Source organism: Symphodus melops (assembly GCF_947650265.1).
Source record: "Symphodus melops genome assembly, chromosome: 2".
Lineage (NCBI taxonomy): Eukaryota > Metazoa > Chordata > Actinopteri > Labriformes > Labridae > Symphodus > Symphodus melops.
The window spans coordinates 1,133,875-1,157,725 of record NC_136692.1 but is presented as its reverse complement, the minus strand read 5'-3'; the positions used below and the strand labels follow the sequence as shown (position 1 = coordinate 1,157,725).

The window sequence follows — 23,851 nt, the reverse complement described above, 5'->3', positions numbered from 1 at the left end:
CACACACCACACACACACACACACACACACACCACACACATACACACACACAGACACACACACAAACACATAGACACACACACACACACCACACACACACACACACATACACATACACACACATACACACACATACACACACATAAACACACGCGCACACACACACACACATACACACACATAAACACACACACACACACACACACACACTTAGTAGACTGTGCTCTCTTTGTACAAATATAAACATTAAATATGAAGAATTCACTAAAAATATAAAGAAGTAATTAAAGACTAATATGTACGAGACCAAATAAGATAATAGTGCAGTGGTGAGTAGTGCAAGAGGATGAAGTAAATGCTAAACAACAACCTGCAGTTCCTCCAGTGTCCACTAGAAGTACAGGAAGTCACATACACACCCATTTAAAAAAGTCTTTATATATTTTTGAGTCTTTAAAGTGATTACAGTCTGATAGAATCATGATCAGATGATTTTTAGACGTTGAGATATGTTGAGGTTTTATTTGTTCTTCTTAAAGTTCTGAATGTTGATGGTTGTTCCTGATGTGCTCTGTGTTGCAGCGGTTCAGGTTCAGGATGTCTGGGGTGTGACGTGCTCTCCTAATAAGATCTGTGCCAATAAGGGATCGACTGTGGAGATGAGCTGCACCATGATACCCCCAGAGGGAATAAACCAGGAAGTTAACACACAGGAAACATTTTGGACTAAAGATCCTGAATATGATGTAGATGTTAAAGAAGACCCCCAGTATTCAGGCCGTGTGCAGAGTACCTGTGTGAGGAACAACTGTACTCTGACCGTCACAGGCGTGAGACTGACAGACTGGGGATTCTACAGGCTCATGTTTCAGAGAAACATGAGCAGATATTCAGAGAGATCTGAGGTCCGCCTGAGAGTCAGAGGTAATATTTCAGACTTTATTCTCTGAGCTCAGTTTCTAACATGCTGTATATACATGTATTTACTTGTGCATGTTTGTGTGCTGATATTTCTACTCATGTTCAGCTCTCAGGGTGAAGGTGATGAGACGAGATGAGACTGGACTCATCTTTACGTGTCAATACGGATGTTTTGATCTCTCCTTCATCTGGTTTAAGAATGGAGAAGAAATCAAAAATGAAACATCACGTGATTATTCATCCAATCAGATTCTTCATACAGACAGTTATTCCTGTGCTGTACGAGGACAAGAGAAGTTCCCGTCTCCTCCAGTGTGTGAGTTTATTTACAGTCTTCACTGATTCACACCATCACACACACACACACACACACACCACACACACAGAGCCTTTAAAGCAGCGGTCCCCAACCTTTTTTGCACCACGGACCGGTTCAATGTCGGACAATATTTTCACGGACCGGCCTCCAAGGTGTGGCGGAAAAATACAACACAATAAAATGATATGATCAACACAAAAAATGTGGTATTTTGTCAAATATAATAATAAACATGAATCCACTGTGTAATCACATGGAACTTTATTAACAGCGTTTCATGAAATGCGCCAACAACATCAGTGACATCCTCTCTGTCCCCACGCTCTCGGGTCACTATGGTAACGCTTAAACAAGCCTTCACAATAAGATACTCCACAAACAAATCAAGAATAAAATAAAGTCCATGAAAATATATAACTCACCATAACCCTGAATCAATGAGAGCCCTGAGCTTGTTTCTCTGCAACAAGACGGTCCCATCTCGGGCTAATGGGAGACTGTCGCGATGAATCCATGTTTCATGTCGGACTCCTGATATTGCCCGTTAAATGAAGGTTTCTTTTTCTTTGTGGTCCTAGGTTCTTCTTCTGTCTCCTCACTGGGCCTTTTCCCCTTCCCAAAGAATTTTTTCAAAGACGTCTGTTTGTTATTCATTTTGCTAGCTTGTGGGTTTAAAATTAGCGGTAATATGTCACGTGACGAGACGAGCGGCTTGACATCATAGATAGACAGATGTAATAAAATAAAACAGTGTTCAGACTCGGATTACAAATACTGTGCGGCCCGGTAGTAAATGACTCACGGACCGGTACCGGTCCGCGGCCCGGGGGTTGGGGACCGCCGCTTTAAAGGACCAAAGCTGTTCAATATAACACGTCCACCATCATCTGATGTGAGTGTAAACGCTCTCTCTGATTCTCCTCCAGATGCTCCAAAGCTTCCCTCTGTGTCACTGAGTTCCCACGGTGAGATAAAGGAGGGCTCTTCAGTCAATCTGACCTGTAGCAGTGATGCTAACCCAGCAGCTCGTTACACCTGGTACAAGGTGGACGGACCTCTAAACCCTCATCACACATATTCAGGAGCAACGCTTGTCTTCAGCTCCATCCAGTCCTCTGACTTCGGGGAGTTTTACTGTGAAGCTGAGAACAGGCTGGGGAGAACGACCTCCAATCACATCTCTGTCAACCTCCCATGTGAGTAAAACACTCATTAAATAGAGTGATATAAAGATACTTCTACCTACCAACCAAGCAGCAACCTCCACTGTTGAAACATGAAGCTGAAGCAGAAATATAAACTCCTGCAGTACCTGGAGTGTCCACTAGAGGCTGGCTGCAGCAGCACAGGAAGTCACATACACACCCATTCAAAAAGCCTGTTTTTACAGCAGACATGAACATGTTTACAGCCTGCTCAGTTTTGATTGGATGAAGGGTCAGAGTTATTCACAATAAGGCGTGTAGCTGAGCTGATTGACAGGTGGGCGCCGTGTAACGGTTTGTCAGGAGGCTTAAAACCCGCCTCAGCTCTCAGCCTGTCGTTAGCTTGACTCAAAGTTAGCAGCCTGTCGTTAGCTTGACTCAAAGTTAGCAGCCTGTCGTTAGCTTGACTCAAAGTTAGCAGCCTGTCGTTAGCTTGACTCAAAGTTAGCCTGACTCAATAACTCAAAAACGTTCATTTTGCCTTCAACTAAAAAGGCGAAACAGAAACACACACACACACACAAACAGAAACACACACACACGTAGACACTCAGACACACACACACACACCACGCACACACACACACACACACACACACACACACACACACACACACACACTCAGTAGACTGTGCTCTCTTTGTACAAATATAAACATTAAATATGAAGAATTCACTAAAAATATAAAGAAGTAATTAAAGACTAATATGTACGAGACTAAATAAGATAATAGTGCAGTGGTGAGTAGTGCAAGAGGATGAAGTAAATGCTAAACAACAACCTGCAGTTCCTCCAGTGTCCACTAGAAGTACAGGAAGTCACATACACACCCATTTAAAAAAGTCTTTATATATTTCTGAGTCTTTAAAGTGATTACAGTCTGATAGAATCATGATCAGATGATTTTTAGACGTTGAGATATGTTGAGGTTTTATTTGTTCTTCTTAAAGTTCTGAATGTTGATGGTTGTTCCTGATGTGCTCTGTGTTGCAGCGGTTCAGGTTCAGGATGTCTGGGGTGTGACGTGCTCTCCTAATATGATCTGTGCCAATAAAGGATCGACTGTGAAGATGAGCTGCACCATGATACCCCCAGAGGGAATAAACCAGGAAGCTAACACACAGGAAACCTTTTGGACTAAAGATCCTAAATATGATGTAGTTGTTAAAGAATTTGTTATGATATATGAACATGATGTTAGAGAAGACCCCCAGTATTCAGGCCGTGTGCAGAGTACCTGTGTGAGGAACAAATGTACTCTGACCATCACAGACGTGAGAGGGACAGACTGGGGTAGATACGTGTTTCAGACAAACATGAGCAGATATTTAGGGAGACGTTGGGTCATCCTGATTGTCAGAGGTAATATTTCAGACTTTATTCTCTGAGCTCAGTTTCTAACATGCTGTATATACATGTATTTACTTGTGCATGTTTGTGTGCTGATATTTCTACTCATGTTCAGATCTCAAGGTGAAGGTGAGAAGAGAAGATGAGACTGGACTCATCTTTAGGTGTGAGGACACATGTCTTTTTGATCGCTCCTTCATCTGGTTCAAGAATGGAGAGGAAATCAAAAATGAAACATCACGTGATTATTCATCCAATCAGATTCTTCATACAGACAGTTATTCCTGTGCTGTACGAGGACAAGAGAAGTTCCCGTCTCCTCCAGTGTGTGAGTTTATTTACAGTCTTCACTGATTCACACCATCACACACACAAATATACACACACACACACACACACACACACACAGAGCCTTTAAAGCAGCGGTCCCCAACCTTTTTTGCACCACGGACCGGTTCAATGTCGGACAATATTTTCACGGACCGGCCTCTAAGGTGTGGCGGAAAAATACAACACAATAAAATGATACGATCAACACAAAAAATGTGGTATTTTGTCAAATATAATAATAAACATGAATCCACTGTGTAATCACATGGAACTTTATTAACAGCGTTTCGTGAAAAACGCCAACAACATCAGTGACATCCTCTCTGTCCCCACGCTCTCGGGTCACTATGGTAATGCTTAAACAAGCCTTCACAATAAGATACTCCACAAACAAATCAAGAATAAAATAAAGTCCATGAAAATATATAACTCACCATAACCCTGAATCAATGAGAGCCCTGAGCTTGTTTCTCTGCAACAAGACGGTCCCATCTCGGGCTAATGGGAGACTGTCGCGATAAATCCATATTTCATGTCGGACTCCTGATATTGCCCGTTAAATGAAGGTTTCTTTTTCTTTGTGGTCCTAGGTTCTTCTTCTGTCTCCTCACTGGGCCTTTTCCCCTTCCCAAAGAATTTTTTCAAAGACGTCTGTTTGTTATTCATTTTGCTAGCTTGTGGGTTTAAAATTAGCGGTAATATATCACGTGACGAGACGAGCGGCTTGACATCATAGATAGACAGATGTAATAAAATAAAACAGTGTTCAGACTCGGATTACAAATAAAACGGAAATAATGTAAGTTATTATTTTTTTCTGTGCGGCCCGGTAGCAAATGACTCACGGACCGGTACCGGTCCGCGGCCCGGGGGTTGGGGACCGCCGCTTTAAAGGACCAAAGCTGTTCAATAGAACACGTCCACCATCATCTGATGTGAGTGTAAACGCTCTCTCTGATTCTCCTCCAGATGCTCCAAAGCTTCCCTCTGTGTCACTGAGTTCCCACGGTGAGATAAAGGAGGGCTCTTCAGTCAATCTGACCTGTAGCAGTGATGCTAACCCAGCAGCTCGTTACACCTGGTACAAGGTGGACGGACCTCTAAACCCTCATCACACATCTTCAGGAGCAACGCTTGTCTTCAGCTCCATCCAGTCCTCTGACTTCGGGGAGTTTTACTGTGAAGCTGAGAACACGCTGGGGAGAACGACCTCCAAACACGTCTCTGTCAACCTCCCATGTGAGTAAAACACTCATTAAATAGAGTGATATAAAGATACTTCTACCTACCAACCAAGCAGCAACCTCCACTGTTGAAACATGAAGCTGAAGCAGAAATATAAACTCCTGCAGTTCCTGGAGTGTCCACTAGAGGCTGGCTGCAGCAGCACAGGAAGTCACATACACACCCATTCAATCAGCCTGTTTTTACAGCAGACATGAACATGTTTACAGCCTGCTCAGTTTTGATTGGATGAAGGATCAGAGTTATTCACAACAAGGCGTGTAGCTGAGCTGATTGACAGGTGGGCGCCGTGTAACGGTTTGTCAGGAGGCTTAAAACCCGCCTCAGCTCTCAGCCTGTCGTTAGCTTGACTCAGAGTTAGCAGCCTGTCGTTAGCTTGACTCAGAGTTAGCAGCCTGTCGTTAGCTTGACTCATAGTTAGCCTGACTCAATAACTCAAAAACGTTCATTATGCCTTCAACTAAAAAGGCGTTTTTGTTTCTTTTTTCAGACACAAAGTATTAGAGGAGAGGAGAGAGGAGAGGAGACAAGGAGGAGAGGAGATGAGGAGACGAGGAGGCGAGAGCCCCCATGCTCTAGTGTTTGTAATCTTTATGGACATGTAGGAGCTGTAATCCTCTATATATTTAGACCATGTGACCATCACATGACTTTAACGTGGTTTCTGCTTTGTGAATTACACACTGACACAAAGTACACACTTACACAAAGAACACACTTACACAAAGAACACACTGACACGAAGTACACACTTACAAAAAGTACACACTTACACAAAGTACACACTTACACAAAGAACACACTGACACGAAGTACACACTTACACAAAGTACACACTTACACAAAGAACACACTGACACAAAGTACACACTGACACGAAGTACACACTTACACAAAGTACACACTTACACAAAGTACACACTTACACAAAGTACACACTGACACAAAGTACACACTGACACAAAGTACACACTTACACAAAGTACACACTTACACAAAGTACACACTTACACAAAGTACACACTTACACAAAGAACACACTGACACAAAGTACACACTGACACGAAGTACACACTTACACAAAGTACACACTGACACAAAGTACACACTTACACAAAGTACACACTGACACAAAGAACACACTGACACAAAGTACACACTTACAAAAAGTACACACTTACACAAAGAACACACTGACACAAAGTACACACTTACACAAAGGACACTCTTGCTAACTCACTCCACGTCGCTCTGATCACAAAATTCACCTTTTGGGATAAAAACATAGAGTTAAGACACTTGGTTTAAAACTTTTAATATCTGATTTTTAACTCTTATTATTCCTTTTATACATTTTTTAATTTACTGATTTGTATCGGAGTTTTAAAAGACTTTGTGAGATTCTTTACAATATTTGAATTTTCAATAAATGTCATAAAATCTTGTGAAATCATCCTGTTTTGATTGGGTTTCTTCACGACGCCCCGTGAGCCTCGGAGGTAAGCACTGACCCTTCGCACTACGGCACACTGAAAAAAGAAACAGATTTTCACAGCTCATAGCACGTAGCAGCGACAGTAGAGGGGGAGCTGTTAAGGGCTTGGTACCTAATTATCCTAGGGGACGGATATTTAGATAATCCTGGCAGCGCTCAGATGGACCCTTCCTCCTTGGCTGGGTGTTAGATGATTTTATTTTGAGCTGCGATCTTATAAGAAATATTAGACTAGACGTGGGAAAGGAGGTCGCCCTCTGAGTTCTAGGAAATAGTACACTAGTTAACTACAGCAGGTGATTTGTATTTGACATTTTTGATAGATATAGTAACCCTAAAAAGATCAAATATGGGACCTTTAATGTCCTATAAATATGAAGAGAAAACACCATGCTACAAAGTACTTTACTCTACACCTCCTGTAGTTAGACTCTGTGTCCACTAGGTGGTGACATCTTCCTGACTCAGCATGTTTATCTGAGACTCATTTGGAAAAGATGAATCAGAGAACTCACTTCTTCAGAGCACTTTCAAACTTGATTTTATTTTTCATTTTGAAAAAGTGACGATAACTAAACATCCTGTATGAAGTGAATTCATCTGTATCGGATGGTGATGGCCAAGACAAATATGTTTACGGTATGAGCCCCATCAAATTTTATTCTAAGTTTCCACAGGCGTCAACATCAGTCTGACGTCCAGCCTTCACCGTTGGACTTTGTCCTAACAAACAACCACTACAGTCCTCATGAATGCACAGCCAGCTCTGACCTCCACCTGAGGAGCAAGAAGTGTGGACGACAGGAACACAAGGAATACGAAGGAGAAATCCTTCCTTCCATGTCCCCCTCTCCCATTTTTCATATGGAAAATAACAAAAACGTCTTGAGATAAAATGTGTTATGAATTTGTGCTGTGCAAATAATGTTAGCTGGTGAAGGATAAAAGTTGCTATTTAACACTTTTCCTAAATGTTGTTAATAGAAATCTGACTCCTCTAAATAATTACCTAAAATCTCTGCGCATTCTTTTGATGGGATGAGAGGAATGACTGGAGGCGTCTCGTTCAGGTTAACAGAGTTTATTAACCTGATGAATCAAGAACGTTAGTTACGTACTGTAACTCCAGATTCTATGAGTATAGGCGCAGCCCTCTAAGGCTATCGCTATTGGGTTTATCCCTCGCGCGCATGCGCAGCACTGAAGAGTTGTAGTCCACGCCCACCCACGATGTGGGCCCCTCCCACGGTCAACCTGCCGGTATATAACCGGAAGGGACCGTGTGTTCTGTTCCCCAATAAAGGGCTTTTCTTCAGCCGTTACGGAGTCAGTGGGGCCCACCGCTTAGAGGGCTGCGCCTATACTCATAGAATCTGGAGTTACAGTACGTAACTAACGTTCTATTTCGTATAGGCTTCGCCCTCTAAGGCTATCGCTATTGGGTTAGAGGCGAAGCAGGATGTAGTCAATGCCACACTGGGTCCGGAAGGTACCACAAGCACAACAACACCCTGAACAACCATTTTCCGCCTGACAGCATCAGGGGAAAAAATGGAACATCCCACTCTTACGCAGACAGAGTGCTGAGCACTGAGTGAGACATTGAGAAACGGGAAGCATTCCGTAGATAAAAATGCACAAAGGAGCACGGAGAGGACCACGAAGCTGCAGTGCAGATGTCGTCCACCGTCACGCCCCCGTGCAGGGCAGCCGAGGAAGCAACTCCCCTGGTGGAGTGCGCCCGAATACCCGCCGGAGGCTAAGCTCCTGAGGCGATATAAGCCTGTGTGATGGCGTCACACAGCCAGTGTGACAGCCGCTGTGTTGACAGGGGCTGTCCCACAGAATGTGCCCTGTAGTGTACAAACAGCTGCTGGAACAGCGTATGGCAGCTGTGCGCGCAACATAGCATGCCAGAGCGCGCACTGGGCACAGCAGGTGGGAGGTCGCCTGCTCCCCAGATGTGTGGGGAGGAGGAAAAAAACCCCTCCAGCGTGATCACTCGCGACTTGAACTCGCTAGTGATGACTTTTGGCATGAACGCCGGGTTTGGCCGTAATACAGCCAAACTACCGTCCTCCTGGATCCTGAGGCAGGACGGAGCCACAGAGAGAGCTGACAGCTCACTGACACGTTTTGCTGACGTCAGAGCTAAGAGCAAAACCGTTTTAGCCGACAGAAAACGTAGGGGAATCTGATCCAAAGGCTCAAACGGCGCCACAATCAGTGGCACCAGTGCCAAATCCCATTGCGGGGCCAGGCTGCGCACTACCGGCCGAAGCCTCTGTACCCCTTTTAAAAACCGCTTCACCAGCGGGTGGCAAAACACCGAACGGTCACCAAAACCTTCGTGGCATGATGAAACTGCCGCCGTGTATGTTTTAATAGTGCTAATGCCAGTTTTCGGTCCACTAAGAGCTGGAGGAAAGAAAGCACTTGAGGCAGAGGACACGCAGTAGCGGAGAGTTCTCTCTCTCCGCACCAGCGTTGAAACGCAGCCCACTTTGCAGCGTAAGATGCCGTTGTAGAGGCAGCCCGAGCGCCTTGAATAGTGCGCACCACATCCTGAGCCAGCCCCATACTTACCAGATGTGTCCGTTCAGCGGCCAAGCCCAGAGACGCTGGCCGATGATCGGGTGGCTCGTGAGCACGCCCCCTGCCTGCGAGAGGGCATCCCCTCTCCAAGGGATTTCCCAGGGCTCGCCTGACGTCATCTGACGTAGACACGGGAACCATATCGCATGCTCGCGCAGCGGGGCGATCAGAATGGCGCACAGCTTCTCCTTCCTCACTCTGTCCAGGAAGCTTGAAATCAACGGGACAGGGAGAAACGCATAAATGAGCGTCCTCGGCCATAGCCGATGCGAAAAAACGTCCACCCCGAGAGGAGGGTCGCCCTTTGCGCTCAGGGAGAACCAAAGGGGACATTGTGCATTTTCGCGTGCTGCGAACATGTCCACCTCTGCTCTGCCGAACCTTCCCCATAACTGGGAAACCAGGTCTGCGTGAAGGGTCCAAGATCCCGGATGAGGACCCCCCCTTGACATGATGTCCGCTCCCCGGTTCAGTTCACCGGGGACATACAGAGCACGGAGAGAAAGAAACCGTGTGCTCGCCCAGACCAGCAGCTTCCTGGCTATGCCGAGAAGCTGGGCTGAACGCACCCCGCCCTGGCGATTGATATAGGCGGCTGTCGCCCTGTTGTCTGTGCGGATCAGCACATGATGATTCTTTAGCAGGGAAAAGAAGTGAAGAACTACTTCCCACACCGCAAGCAGCTCCAACCCGTTTATGTGGAGGGACATGCGCGCCGGCCACACTCCTCCTACTGCTCGGGACAGACACGTCCCTCCCCACCCGGAGAGAGATGCGTCTGTGAACACCGAAATGCGTGACCTAGCCCTTCCCAGGGGCCAAGTCCAACGCAACGGATAAAGGAACGCGGAGCAGACGTTTTCCGCTGCAGCCGGGGATCGATGCGTTGACGGATTAACCACCGCTGCAGACGTCTCATGTGGAGCAGGCCCAGAGGAATAACAACATGGGCCGCCGCCATCATGCCCAGCAGCCGCATGACAGTGAGATCTGTCACCGTGCTGTGTGGCTTCACTCGGCTTAATAATTCTCTCAGCGCCTCCACCCTCTGCTGGGGGAGCCGCGCTGACATGTCGGCCGAGTCCATCACCCCCAGGTACATTATGGACCGGGATGGGATGGGGGAGCTTTTCGCCCAGTTCACGATGAACCCCAAGCTCGACAGATGAGACACGAGCGCCCTCGTCTGGAGAGCTACTTCTTCTCTGGAGCGAGCCTGTAACAACAGGTCATCCAGATAAAATAACACTCTCATCCCTGCCCGGTGAAGCGGAGCCAGAGCTGCTTCTATGCACTTGGAGAAAGTGCGTGGGGCCAGGAAATAACCGGACGCGAAGCGCAGGAGCTGCCTGTGTTTCGGGAGGATGGGGACATGGAAGTAGGCGTCCTTTAGGTCGATGGACGTGAACCAGTCGTCCTGGTGAACACACTCCATATATTGATTGTCAACATATGAAAATGGTCTGACCACAATCGATTTATTAAAAAGAGAGACAGGTCGAGGATGGGCCTCATCCCGCCTGTCTTCTTCTGCACGAGAGAAGTAGCGAGAGTAAAAGCCCCGGCTCTCCTCCTCTCGCTCCACTCTGGAGATGGCACCCTTCGTCAAGAGCTCCTGCAGCTCTGACCGAAGAGCCAGGCGTCCCTCCCCGGATGGCATGATCGTCTCCACTACCCCATTGAAACGTGGAGGGGGAGACGCAAACTGCAGGGCGTAACCCCGTTGAAGCAGTCTGTCCAGCCAGCTGTCCAGGGAACATACGTGCCGCCACACGGAGTAATGCTCCGAGAGCGGGCGTACATGTAGAGGAGGCTCCGCCCCCCTGTCCATCAGCCACGTCAGCACCCCGACTACTGCATGAGGAGCGAGCTCCCGTGCAGCCCAAGAGGGGGCCGACTCGACAGGGCTGTTGGGGAGCCCGCAGAGGCTCACACACAGGATGGAGACGGGAGAGATAAGTCGACACGACGGCCGGACTGCCGAGGGAAGCTCAGGCATCAGCCAGACCGCAGAGGAGACGTCGTCGGATGTTGGCCAGACCGCCGAGGGAAGCTCAGGCGTTGGCCGGACCGCAGAGGAGACGTCATCGAATGTTGGCCAGACCGCCGAGGAGACGTCGTCGGGCGTCGGCTGGACCAGCGAGGAGACGTCGTTGGGCGTCGGCCGGACCAGCGAGGAGATGTCGTCGGGCGTCGGCCCGTATGCCGAGGGAACCTCAACATGATGACGGCGTTCAGCAGGCAGGGAAACAGGAAGCTGACAACGCTCTGCCGAAGCTGGTGGCAGACGGCGTTCAGCAGGCACGGGGACAGGAAGCTGACAACCCTCTGCCGAAGCTGGTGGCAGATGGCGTTCAGCAGGCACGGGGACAGGAAGCTGACAACGCTCTGCCGAAGCTGGTGGCAGACAGCGTTCAGCAGGCACGGGGACAGGAAGCTGACAACGCTCTGCCGAAGCTGGTGGCAGATGGCGTTCAGCCGGAACGGGGACAGGGAGAAGACGGCGCTCTGCCAGAACGGGAACAGGAAGCAGACGGCGCTCTGCCGGAACGGGAACAGACATTAAACAGTCAATGCAGAGATGCAGACTGGGCCATTAAAGTGCTCAGCAACATAAAGGAGCAGTGATTAGCATTAAGTGTCCAACACAATAAGGTGAAACCAGGAGTGATTAGGGTGATTATCATTAAAGTACCCAACTATTGAGGAGCAGATTAGCATTAAGTGTCAAAGACAATAGAGTGAAACTTGACCTAGTTAGGGTGATCATGTCAACCCTTATAGATGTAGCATAAAAAAACAGTAGGATGAAACCAGACATGATTAGAGTGATTATCTTTAGAGTGACCAGTGCTCAGTAAGGTGACTATCAATATGCATTAAAGTGTCCAACTGGAGACTGACTCTGAGGTCAGCAGTGCAGATGAGGAGTGAGAAAAAAAGTGAGAAATGAGTCCAGGGTTCAGCGTGTGCTTCTTCCCTGCCGTGACAGTGAAGTGTTGTACAGTCTTATGGCCTATAGGGGGACAAAAGAGTTCTTGAGTCTGTCCGTGGAGCACGACTGTGACAGCAGTCTGTCACTGAACATGCTCCTCTGCCCGGTGAAGGTGCTGTGCAGAGGGTGGTGTGTTGTCCATGATGGAGAGCATTTTGTCCAGAGTCCTCCTCTCTACCACTGTCACCAGTGAGTCCAGCTCTGTACCCACCACAGAGCCGGCCCTCCTCACCAGTCTGTCCAGGCGTGCTGCGTCCCTCTTCTTGCAGCTTCCTCCCCAGCACACCACGGCGTAGAAGAGGACGCTGGACACCACAGACTGGTAGAACATCTGCAGCAGCTTTTTGCAGATGTTGAAGGACCCCAGCCTTCTCAGGAAGTACAGACGACTCTGTCCCTTCCTGCAGGTAGTGTCCATGTTAGGTGACCAGTCCAGCTTGTCATCCAGTTGCAGCCCCAGATACCCGTAGGTCCTGACCACCTCCACGTCGACCCCGCCGATGGAAACAGGTTCTAGATGTGGTTTGTTCTTTACTCAAACGTTCGTAGGTCGTACACAGGAAGGCCGTCAGTGAGGGCAGAAAAATCCAACGTGATTAAATAACCCAACCAGGGAGACACATGAACACTAATGCTGGGTTATCTTCTGTCTGATTGCCTCTCTGCTTTGATATAATATTAATATTCACTGTGATGATGTAACTCAGGTAACAGCTAAAAACAGACATGTGATGTAATATGACACCATATACCACATGACAGTCACAGGCGAGCTAGCAGAGGCGGAGCTACAGCTGAGGGAGCAGAGATAAGTCTGTCAGTGTGTCGACCACACAGCCGTCCAGAAAGGTCTCCGTTTGTCTTCAAACAAATTAAAGTGATTTCATCTGATCTTTGTCAACGACACAGCAGAGTCTCTGCAAACACTGGTGAGTACAGCTGATCATGTTTACACTCTGAACAACCAGGATTTACACTCAGCTGTGAGTGTGTGTGTGTGTGTGTGTGTGTGTGTGTGTGTGTGTGTGTGTGTGTGTGTGTGTGTAACTGAGTTTCTCTCATTTGGATTTTGGTTCAATTCTATTTCTACCGATTGATTTCTCAGTATCGTTGTTCTCTCATGAAATCCTGCAGCTAAACTGAATTGTATTTCCTCTGGCTGTTTCTAAGTAAAAGCCTCGACATGGAGAAACCTATGGAGCTAAAAATGTGCCAGAACAGATGAACCTGTGAATAACAAGTTCATCTGCTGTGGCAGATGTCTTATCTTCTGCTAAACTGTTTATTTTTTTATTCTGGACTCTGAACTCACACCACAGGGGACTTTCACAAAGTTCACTTTCACAGGAATATTGTGCCACTTCACAGTCACACGGGGCCTCTTAGGGAGCTTTCCTACACTCATTGCAATAGTTGCACATGTTGAGCCCCTGCTATGGTTTACAGTTTGTTAGCTCTTGGACGCCCCCTACTGGCCAGCCTGTTGACAAACATCAGAAATCCCTGATGTCTAAAAGGAAGAACAAGCTGGTGGCTGTTGATCATCATTAAAACGCTTCATGGCTGTGTTGACATATCAACAAGAATGATGCATTTATTTTTGTTTAATCCTTTTATCATTTAATCCATACATCATATAATCATAAGTCCACGCATTGGTTAGGGGCCTTTGCCTCTGAGAGATCAGCTCAGATAGTTTGATCATGAGCTCCATCTAACAGTGGTTGGTAGACAGAAAGCCCTCTTAGTTCTAGGAAAGAGTAGACGAGTGAACTACAGCAGGAGACGGGCTTCTGTTAGCTCAGATTGTTCATGTATGCATGTCCAGGACTCTCAGTAGCTGATTGGATAAAGGCGAGCAGCGTGTACGCTCCATGACTTCTTGTGCCAGCTGAGACGCTCCTACACAGAATCCACTTCAACAAATGTTTGAGTGCTGCTGTCTTCTTCTTCTTCTTCTTCTTCCACCTGCTAACATGTTTGATCGTCCGTAAAGTCCCAGCGAGAGAGGAGAGGAGCAGCCATGAGTTTGATCCGAGCAGCCAGTCTCTTCATCGTCCTCGTCCTCCTCTCTGTGTCAGGTACTTCACATCCACACTTTCACTCACTTTGGGACTAAAAAGAGGAAGTGTGGGAGGGATTCATGCACACTGAAGCTCACCTGTGTGAAAAGTGGATCAGCTTCAGGTGACTTGATTTGGAGCTGGACTTAAATGTGGTTGCAGGGAGACTCACATAGACTAAATAATGCAGGGACAAAACATCAAACAGGAAGTGTGAATGCACGGTACACGACTAAAAGTGAAGAAGTGCATCAATGTGTCTGTTCCAATCCAACACATGATGGACAAGTTGATCTGTAAGAGGGGCGCCATATCTTCTACCATCAAACCCTGCTACTTCCTGCTTTAAGAGGGAGATCTGATCCAATCAGCTGCCTCCACTCTTACCACACACACACACAGACACACACAGTGTCAGAGACACACACACACACCCACACACACAAACAGAAACACACACACACGTAGACACTCAGACACTCAGACACACACACACACACACACACACACACACACACTCAGCAGACTGTGCTCTCTTTGTACAAATATAAACATTAAATATGAAGAATTCACTAAAAATATACAGAAATAATTAAAGACTAATATGTACGAGACTAAATAAGATAATAGTGCAGTGGTGAGTAGTGCAAGAGGATGAAGTAAATGCTAAACAACAACCTGCAGTTCCTCCAGTGTCCACTAGAAGTACAGGAAGTCACATACACACCCATTTAAAAAGTCTTTATATATTTTTGAGTCTTTAAAGTGATTACAGTCTGATAGAATCATGATCAGATGATTTTTAGACGTTGAGATATGTTGAGGTTTTATTTGTTCTTCTTAAAGTTCTGAATGTTGATGGTTGTTCCTGATGTGCTCTGTGTTGCAGCGGTTCAGGATCTCTGGGGTGTGAGGCGCCCTCCTGATAGGATCTGTGCCAATAAAGGATCGACTGTGAAGATGAGCTGCACCATCATACTCCCAAAGGGAATAAACCAGGAAGTTAACACACAGGAAACATTTTGGTCTAAAGATCCTAAATCTCGTGTAGATGTTAAAGAAGACCCCCAGTATTCAGGCCGTGTGCAGAATACCTGTGTGAGGAACAACTGTACTCTGACCATCACAGACGTGAGACGGACAGACGAGGGTGGATACGTGTTACAGAGAAACGTGAGGAGATATTCAAAGAGATGTTGGTTCATCCTGAGTGTCACAGGTAATATATCAGACTTTATTCTCTGAGCTCAGTTTCTAACATGCTGTATATACATGTATTTACTTGTGCATGTTTGTGTGCTGATATTTCTCCTCATGTTCAGATCTCGAGGTGAAGGTGAGAAGACGAGATGAGACTGGACTCATCTTTAGGTGTGAGGACACATGTCTTGATGATCCCTCCTTCATCTGGTTCAAGAATGGAGAGGAAATCAAAAATGAAACATCAGATGTTTATTCATCCAATCAGATTCTTCATACAGACAGTTATTCCTGTGCTGTACGAGGACAAGAGGAGTTCCCAACTCCTCCAGTGTGTGAGTTTATTTACAGTCTTCACTGATTCATACACACACACACACACACACACAAACACACACACACCACACACACACACAAACCACACACACACACACACAAACATACACACACACACACACACCACACACACACACACACACACACACACACACACACACACACACACACTCAGTAGACTGTGCTCTCTTTGTACAAATATAAACATTAAATATGAAGAATTCACTAAAAATATAAAGAAGTAATTAAAGACTAATATGTACGAGACTAAATAAGATAATAGTGCAGTGGTGAGTAGTGCAAGAGGATGAAGTAAATGCTAAACAACAACCTGCAGTTCCTCCAGTGTCCACTAGAAGTACAGGAAGTCACATACACACCCATTTAAAAAAGTCTTTATATATTTTTGAGTCTTTAAAGTGATTACAGTCTGATAGAATCATGATCAGATGATTTTTAGACGTTGAGATATGTTGAGGTTTTATTTGTTCTTCTTAAAGTTCTGAATGTTGATGGTTGTTCCTGATGTGCTCTGTTTTGCAGCGGTTCAGGTTCAGGATGTCTGGGGTGTGACGTGCTCTCCTAATATGATCTGTGCCAATAAAGGATCGACTGTGGAGATGAGCTGCACCATGATACCCCCAGAGGGAATAAACCAGGAAGTTAACACACAGGAAATATTTTGGACTAAAGATCCTGAATATGATGTAGTTGTTCAAGAATTTGTTATGATATATGAACATGATGTTAGAGAAGACCCCCAGTATTCAGGCCGTGTGCAGAGTACCTGTGTGAGGAACAAATGTACTCTGACCATCACAGACGTGACAGAGACAGACAGGGGTAGATACGTGTTTCAGACAAACATGAGCAGATATTTAGGGAGACGTTGGGTCATGCTGAGAGTCAGAGGTAATATTTCAGACTTTATTCTCTGAGCTCAGTTTCTAACATGCTGTATATACATGTATTTACTTGTGCATGTTTGTGTGCTGATATTTCTACTCATGTTCAGATCTCGAGGTGAAGGTGAGAAGACGAGAAGAGACTGGACTCATCTTTACGTGTCATTACGGATGTTGTTATGATCTCTCCTTCATCTGGTTCAAGAATGGAGAGGAAATCAAAAATGAAACATCACGTGATTATTCATCCAATCAGATTCTTCATACAGACAGTTATTCCTGTGCTGTACGAAGACAAGAGAAGTTCCCGTCTCCTCCAGTGTGTGAGTTTATTTACAGTCTTCACTGATTCACACCATCACACACACAAATACACACACACACACACACAGAGCCTTTAAAGCAGCGGTCCCCAACCTTTTTTGCGGCACTTACCGGTTCAATGTCGGACAATATTTTCACGGACCGGCCTCCAAGGTGTGGCGGAAAAATACAACACAATAAAATGATACGATCAACACAAAAAATGTGGTATTTTGTCAAATATAATAATAAACATGAATCCACTGTGTAATCACATGGAACTTTATTAACAGCGTTTCATGAAAAACGCTAACAACATCAGTGACATCCTCTCTGTCCCCACGCTCTCGGGTCACTATGGTAATGCTTAAACAAGCCTTCACAATAAGATACTCCACAAACAAATCAAGAATAAAATAAAGTCCATGAAAATATATATCTCACCATAACCCTGAATCAATGAGAGCCCTGAGCTTGTTTCTCTGCAACAAGACGGTCCCATCTCGGGCTAATGGGAGACTGTCGCGATGAATCCATATTTCATGTCGGACTCCTGATATTGCCCGTTAAATGAAGGTTTCTTTTTCTTTGTGGTCCTAGGTTCTTCTTCTGTCTCCTCACTGGGCCTTTTCCCCTTCCCAAAGAATTTTTTCAAAGACGTCTGTTTGTTATTCATTTTGCTAGCTTGTGGGTTTAAAATTAGCGGTAATATATCACGTGACGAGACGAGCGGCTTGACATCATAGATAGACAGATGTAATAAAATAAAACAGTGTTCAGACTCGGATTACAAATAAAACGGAAATAATGTAAGTTATTATTTTTTTCTGTGCGGCCCGGTAGCAAATGACTCACGGACCGGTACCGGTCCGCGGCCCGGGGGTTGGGGACCGCCGCTTTAAAGGACCAAAGCTGTTCAATAGAACACGTCCACCATCATCTGATGTGAGTGTAAACGCTCTCTCTGATTCTCCTCCAGATGCTCCAAAGCTTCCGTCTGTGTCACTGAGTTCCCACGGTGAGATAAAGGAGGGCTCTTCAGTCAATCTGACCTGTAGCAGTGATGCTAACCCAGCAGCTAATTACACCTGGTACAAGGTGGACGGACCTCTAAACCCTCATCACACATCTTCAGGAGCAACGCTTGTCTTCAGCTCCATCCAGTCCTCTGACTTCGGGGAGTTTTACTGTGAAGCTGAGAACACGCTGGGGAGAACGACCTCCAAACACGTCTCTGTCAACCTCCCATGTGAGTAAAACACTCATTAAATAGAGTGAGATAAAGATACTTCTACCTACCAACCAAGCAGCAACCTCCACTGTTGAAACATGAAGCTGAAGCAGAAATATAAACTCCTGCAGTTCCTGGAGTGTCCACTAGAGGCTGGCTGCAGCAGCACAGGAAGTCACATACACACCCATTCAAACAGCCTGTTTTTACAGCAGACATGAACATGTTTACAGCCTGCTTCAAAAAACCAAATAGGTGTGATTAGCTCATGTCTCCATCCACACACACTGTACGGGGGGAATGTTTTGATGACTCATCAGTTTTGATTGGATGAAGGATCAAAGTTATTCACAACAAGGCGTGTAGCTGAGCTGATTGACAGGTGGGCGCCGTGTAACGGTTTGTCAGGAGGCTTAAAACCCGCCTCAGCTCTCAGCCTGTCGTTAGCTTGACTCAGAGTTAGCAGCCTGTCGTTAGCTTGACTCAGAGTTAGCCTGACTCAATAACTCAAAAACGTCCATTATGCCTTCAACTAAAAAGGCGTTTTTGTTTCTTTTTTCAGACACAAAGTATTAGAGGAGAGGAGAGAGGAGAGGAGACAAGGAGGAGAGGAGATGAGGAGACGAGAGGAGGAGGAGATAAGGAGACGAGGAGGCGAGAGAGCCCCCATGCTCTAGTGTTTGTAATCTTTGTAGACATGTACACATGACATGTTTCTGCTTTGTGAAGTACACACTTACACAAAGTACACACTGACACAAAGTACACACTGACACAAAGTACACACTTACACAAAGTACACACTGACACAAAGTACACACTGACACAAAGAACACACTGACACGAAGTACACACTTACAAAAAGTACACACTTACACAAAGTACACACTTACACAAAGTACACACTTACACAAAGAACACACTGACACGAAGTACACACTTACACAAAGTACACACTTACACAAAGAACACACTGACACAAAGTACACACTTACAAAAAGTACACACTTACACAAAGTACACACTGACACAAAGTACACACTTACACAAAGTACACACTTACACAAAGTACACACTGACACAAAGTACACACTTACAAAAAGTACACACTGACACAAAGTACACACTTACACAAAGTACACACTTACACAAAGTACACACTGACACAAAGTACACACTTACACAAAGTACACACTGACACAAAGAACACACTGACACAAAGTACACACTTACAAACAGTACACACTTACACAAAGTACACACTTACACAAAGTACACACTGACACAAAGTACACACTTACACAAAGTACACACTTACACAAAGTACACACTGACTCAAAGAACACACTGACACAAAGTACACACTTACAAAAAGTACACACTTACACAAAGTACACACTGACACAAAGAACACACTTACACAAAGTACACACTTACACAAAGTACACACTGACACAAAGAACACACTGACACAAAGTACACACTTACACAAAGGACACTCTTGCTAACTGACTCCACGTCACTCTGATCACAAAATTCACCTTTTGGGATAAAAATATAGAGTTCAGACACTTGGTTTAAAACTTTTAATATCTGATTTTTAACTCTTATTATTCCTTTTATACATTTTTTAATTTACTGATTTGTATCGGAGTTTTAAAAGACTTTTCAATAAATGTCATAAAATCTTGTGAAATCATCCTGTTTTGATTGGGTTTCTTCACTACGCCCCGTGAGCCTCGGAGGTAAGCACTGACCCATCGCACTATGGCACACTGAAAAAAGAAACAGATGTTCACAGCTCATAGCACGTAGCAGCGACAGTAGAGGGGTAGCTGTTAAGGGCTTGGTACCTAATTATCCTAGGGGACGGATATTTAGATAATCCTGGCAGCGCTCAGATGGACCCTTCCTCCTTGACTGGGTGTTAGATGATTTTATTTTGAGCTGCGATCTTCTAAGAAATATTAGACTAGAGGTGGGAAAGGAGGTCGCCCTCTGAGTTCCAGGAAATAGTACACTAGTTAACTACAGCAGGTGATGAACTTCTCTTACCTGCAATAGGACCTTCATGCCCGTGGAGGACGCCCAACACTTTGTAGAGTATTTGACATTTTTGATAGATGTAGTGACCCTAAAAAGGTCAAATATGGGACCTTTAATGTCCTATAAATATGAAGAGAAAACACCGTGCTACAAAGTACTTTACTCTACACCTCCTGTAGTTAGACTCTGTGTCCACTAGGTGGTGACATCTTCCTGACTCAGCATGTTTATTTGAGACTCATTTGGAAAAGTTGAATCAGAGAACTCACTTCTTCAGAGCACTTTCAAACTTAATTTCATTTTTCATTTTGAAAAAGCGACGATATTTAAACACCCTGTATGAAGTGAATTCATCTGTAGCGGATGGTGATGGCCAAGACAAATATGTTTACGGTATGAGCCCCATCAAATTTTATTCTAAGTTTCCACAGACGTCAACATCAGTCTGCCGTCCAGCCTTCACCGTTGGCCTGTGTCCTAACAAACAACCACTACAGTCCTCATGAATGCACAGCCAGCTCTGACCTCCACCTGAGGAGCAAGAAGTGTGGACGACAGGAACACGAGGAATACGAAGGAGAAATCCTTCCTTCCATGTCCCCCTCTCCCATTTTTCATATGGAAAATAATAAAAACGTCTGGAGATAAAATGTGTTATTAATTTGTGCTGTGCAAATAATGTTAGCTGGTTTGACTGATTGAACAGACGGGCCTTTATTTATTCTTTCTGCTAAACAAATAGTCCGTTAGGGCGAGATGTGCTGCTTGGCCAATGGGGTGAGACCGAGGGCCGACAACCTTTTACACAGCAGGATTCAAAATGTGCAAATTTTGACAATGACAGTAGGAAACCTCCCTGGGGGGCCCTATCTGACAGCACCCGCTCTCTTTTCTCTGCTAAACTTTAAACCGCCTTGTCATGTCAGAGTCTGTGGACATTTTTAAAACATATATATATCCCCTAGCATGTTCTGTAAGGTGTTTACGTCAAAATTAATCTCATGTTTCCCCCAAATAATCCCCCAAACAAGATCTAACAGCCCCTATGTGACTGAGAGTAAACATAATTACAAGTTAAACCTGTGCAGTTAGCATTAGACTTAAAACTTATATAGCATAATGTACATAACCTGTGAAGGAGAGAAAAACATGTGCTGATTAAAAGAGACCTGTACACAGTTAAAGAGCCTTAGAAACAAAGTGCTGACCTTCTAGAAACTAGTTACATGTGCATGTACAGAGGTGTTTGAGGTAGTGCCAGAGGTGTGAGTACAGTCATTAAACAGTCAATGCAGCGATGCAGACTGGGCCATTAAAGTGCTCAGCAACATAAAGGAGCAGTGATTAGCATTAAGTGTCCAAAACAATAAGGTGAAACCAGGAGTGATTAGGGTGATTGTCATTAAAGTACCCAACTATTGAGGAGCAGATTAGCATTAAGTGTCAAAGACAATAGAGTGAAACTTGACCTAGTTAGGGTGATCATGTCAACCATTACAGATGTAGCATAACACAACAGTAGGATGAAACCAGACATGATTAGGGTGATTATCATTAAAGTGACCAGTGCTCAGTAAGGTGACTATCAATATGCATTAAAGTGTCCAACTGGGGGCTGACTCTGAGGTCAGCAGTGCAGATGAGGAGTGAGAAAAAAAGTGAGAAATGAGTCCAGGGTTCACCGTGTGCTTCTTTCCTGCCGTGACAGTGAAGTGTTGTACAGTCTTATGGCCTATAGGGGGACAAAAGAGTTCTTGAGTCTGTCCGTGGAGCACGACTGTGACATTAGTCTGTCACTGAACATGCTCCTCTGCCCGGTGAAGGTGCTGTGCAGAGGGTGGTGTGTGTTGTCCATGATGGAGAGCATTTTGTCCAGAGTCCTCCTCTCTACCACTGTCACCAGTGAGTCCAGCTCTGTACCCACCACAGAGCCGGCCCTCCTCACCAGTCTGTCCAGGCGTGCTGCGTCCCTCTTCTTGCAGCTTCCTCCCCAGCACACCACGGCGTAGAAGAGGACGCTGGACACCACAGACTGGTAGAACATCTGCAGCAGCTTTTTGCAGATGTTGAAGGACCCCAGCCTTCTCAGGAAGTACAGACGACTCTGTCCCTTCCTGCAGGTAGTGTCCATGTTAGGTGACCAGTCCAGCTTGTCATCCAGTTGCAGCCCCAGGTACCCGTAGGTCCTGACCACCTCCACGTCGACCCCGCCGATGGAAACAGGTTCTAGATGTGGTTTGTTCTTTACTCAAACGTTCGTAGGTCGTACACAGGAAGGCCGTCAGTGAGGGCAGAAAAATCCAACGTGATTAAATAACCCAACCAGGGAGACACATGAACACTAATGCTGGGTTATCTTCTGTCTGATTGCCTCTCTGCTTTGATATAATATTAATATTCACTGTGATGATGTAACTCAGGTAACAGCTAAAAACAGACATGTGATGTAATATGACACCATATACCACATGACAGTCACAGGCGAGCTAGCAGAGGCGGAGCTACAGCTGAGGGAGGAGAGATAAGTCTGTCAGTGTGTCGACCACACAGCCGTCCAGAAAGGTCTCCGTTTGTCTTCAAACAAATTAAAGTGATTTCATCTGATCTTTGTCAACGACACAGCAGAGTCTCTGCAAACACTGGTGAGTACAGCTGATCATGTTTACACTCTGAACAACCAGGATTTACACTCAGCTGTGAGTGTGTGTGTGTGTGTGTGTGTGTGTGTGTGTGTGTGTGTGTGTGTGTGTGTGTGTGTGTGTGTGTGTAACTGAGTTTCTCTCATTTGGATTTTGGTTCAATTCTATTTCCTACCGATTGATTTCTCAGTATCGTTGTTCTCTCATGAAATCCTGCAGCTAAACTGAATTGTATTTCCTCTGGCTGTTTCTAAGTAAAAGCCTCGACATGGAGAAACCTATGGAGCTAAAAATGTGCCAGAACAGATGAACCTGTGAATAACAAGTTCATCTGTTGTGGCAGATGTCTTGTCTTCTGCTAAACTGTTTATTTTTTGATTCTGGACTCTGAACTCACACCACAGGGGACTTTTACAAACTTCACTTTCACAGGAATATTGCGCCACTTCACAGTCACACGGGGCCTCTTAGGGAGCTTTCCTACACTCATTGCAATAGTTGCACATGTTGAGCCCCTGCTATGGTTTACAGTTTGTTAGCTCTTGGACGCCCCCTACTGGCCAGCCTGTTGACAAACATCAGAAATCCCTGATGTCTAAAAGGAAGAACAAGCTGGTGGCTGTTGATCATCATTAAAACGCTTCATGGCTGTGTTGACACATCAGCAAGAATG

At 45.4% G+C, this 23,851-nt stretch overlaps 1 protein-coding gene and 1 long non-coding RNA gene across 2 annotated transcripts in view; both read left to right on the top strand.

Annotated features, from left to right (window-relative positions):
* LOC306818177 (hemicentin-1-like) overlaps positions 1 to 23,851 on the top strand; it is a 51,917-nt gene that overhangs the window by 21,826 nt on the left and 6,240 nt on the right. The window contains exons 8-13 of the mRNA XM_079335556.1: positions 583 to 924; positions 1,028 to 1,237; positions 2,167 to 2,436; positions 3,439 to 3,807; positions 3,911 to 4,123; positions 16,598 to 16,966. Coding sequence (XP_079191682.1) covers positions 583 to 924; positions 1,028 to 1,237; positions 2,167 to 2,436; positions 3,439 to 3,807; positions 3,911 to 4,123; positions 16,598 to 16,966 — 1,773 coding nt within the window. The remainder of the gene's footprint in view (positions 1 to 582; positions 925 to 1,027; positions 1,238 to 2,166; positions 2,437 to 3,438; positions 3,808 to 3,910; positions 4,124 to 16,597; positions 16,967 to 23,851) is intronic.
* On the top strand, positions 4,210 to 6,820 carry LOC306818602. The gene is made up of 2 exons (XR_013778313.1): positions 4,210 to 5,364; positions 5,861 to 6,820. It is a non-coding gene; the product is annotated as an uncharacterized lncRNA (long non-coding RNA).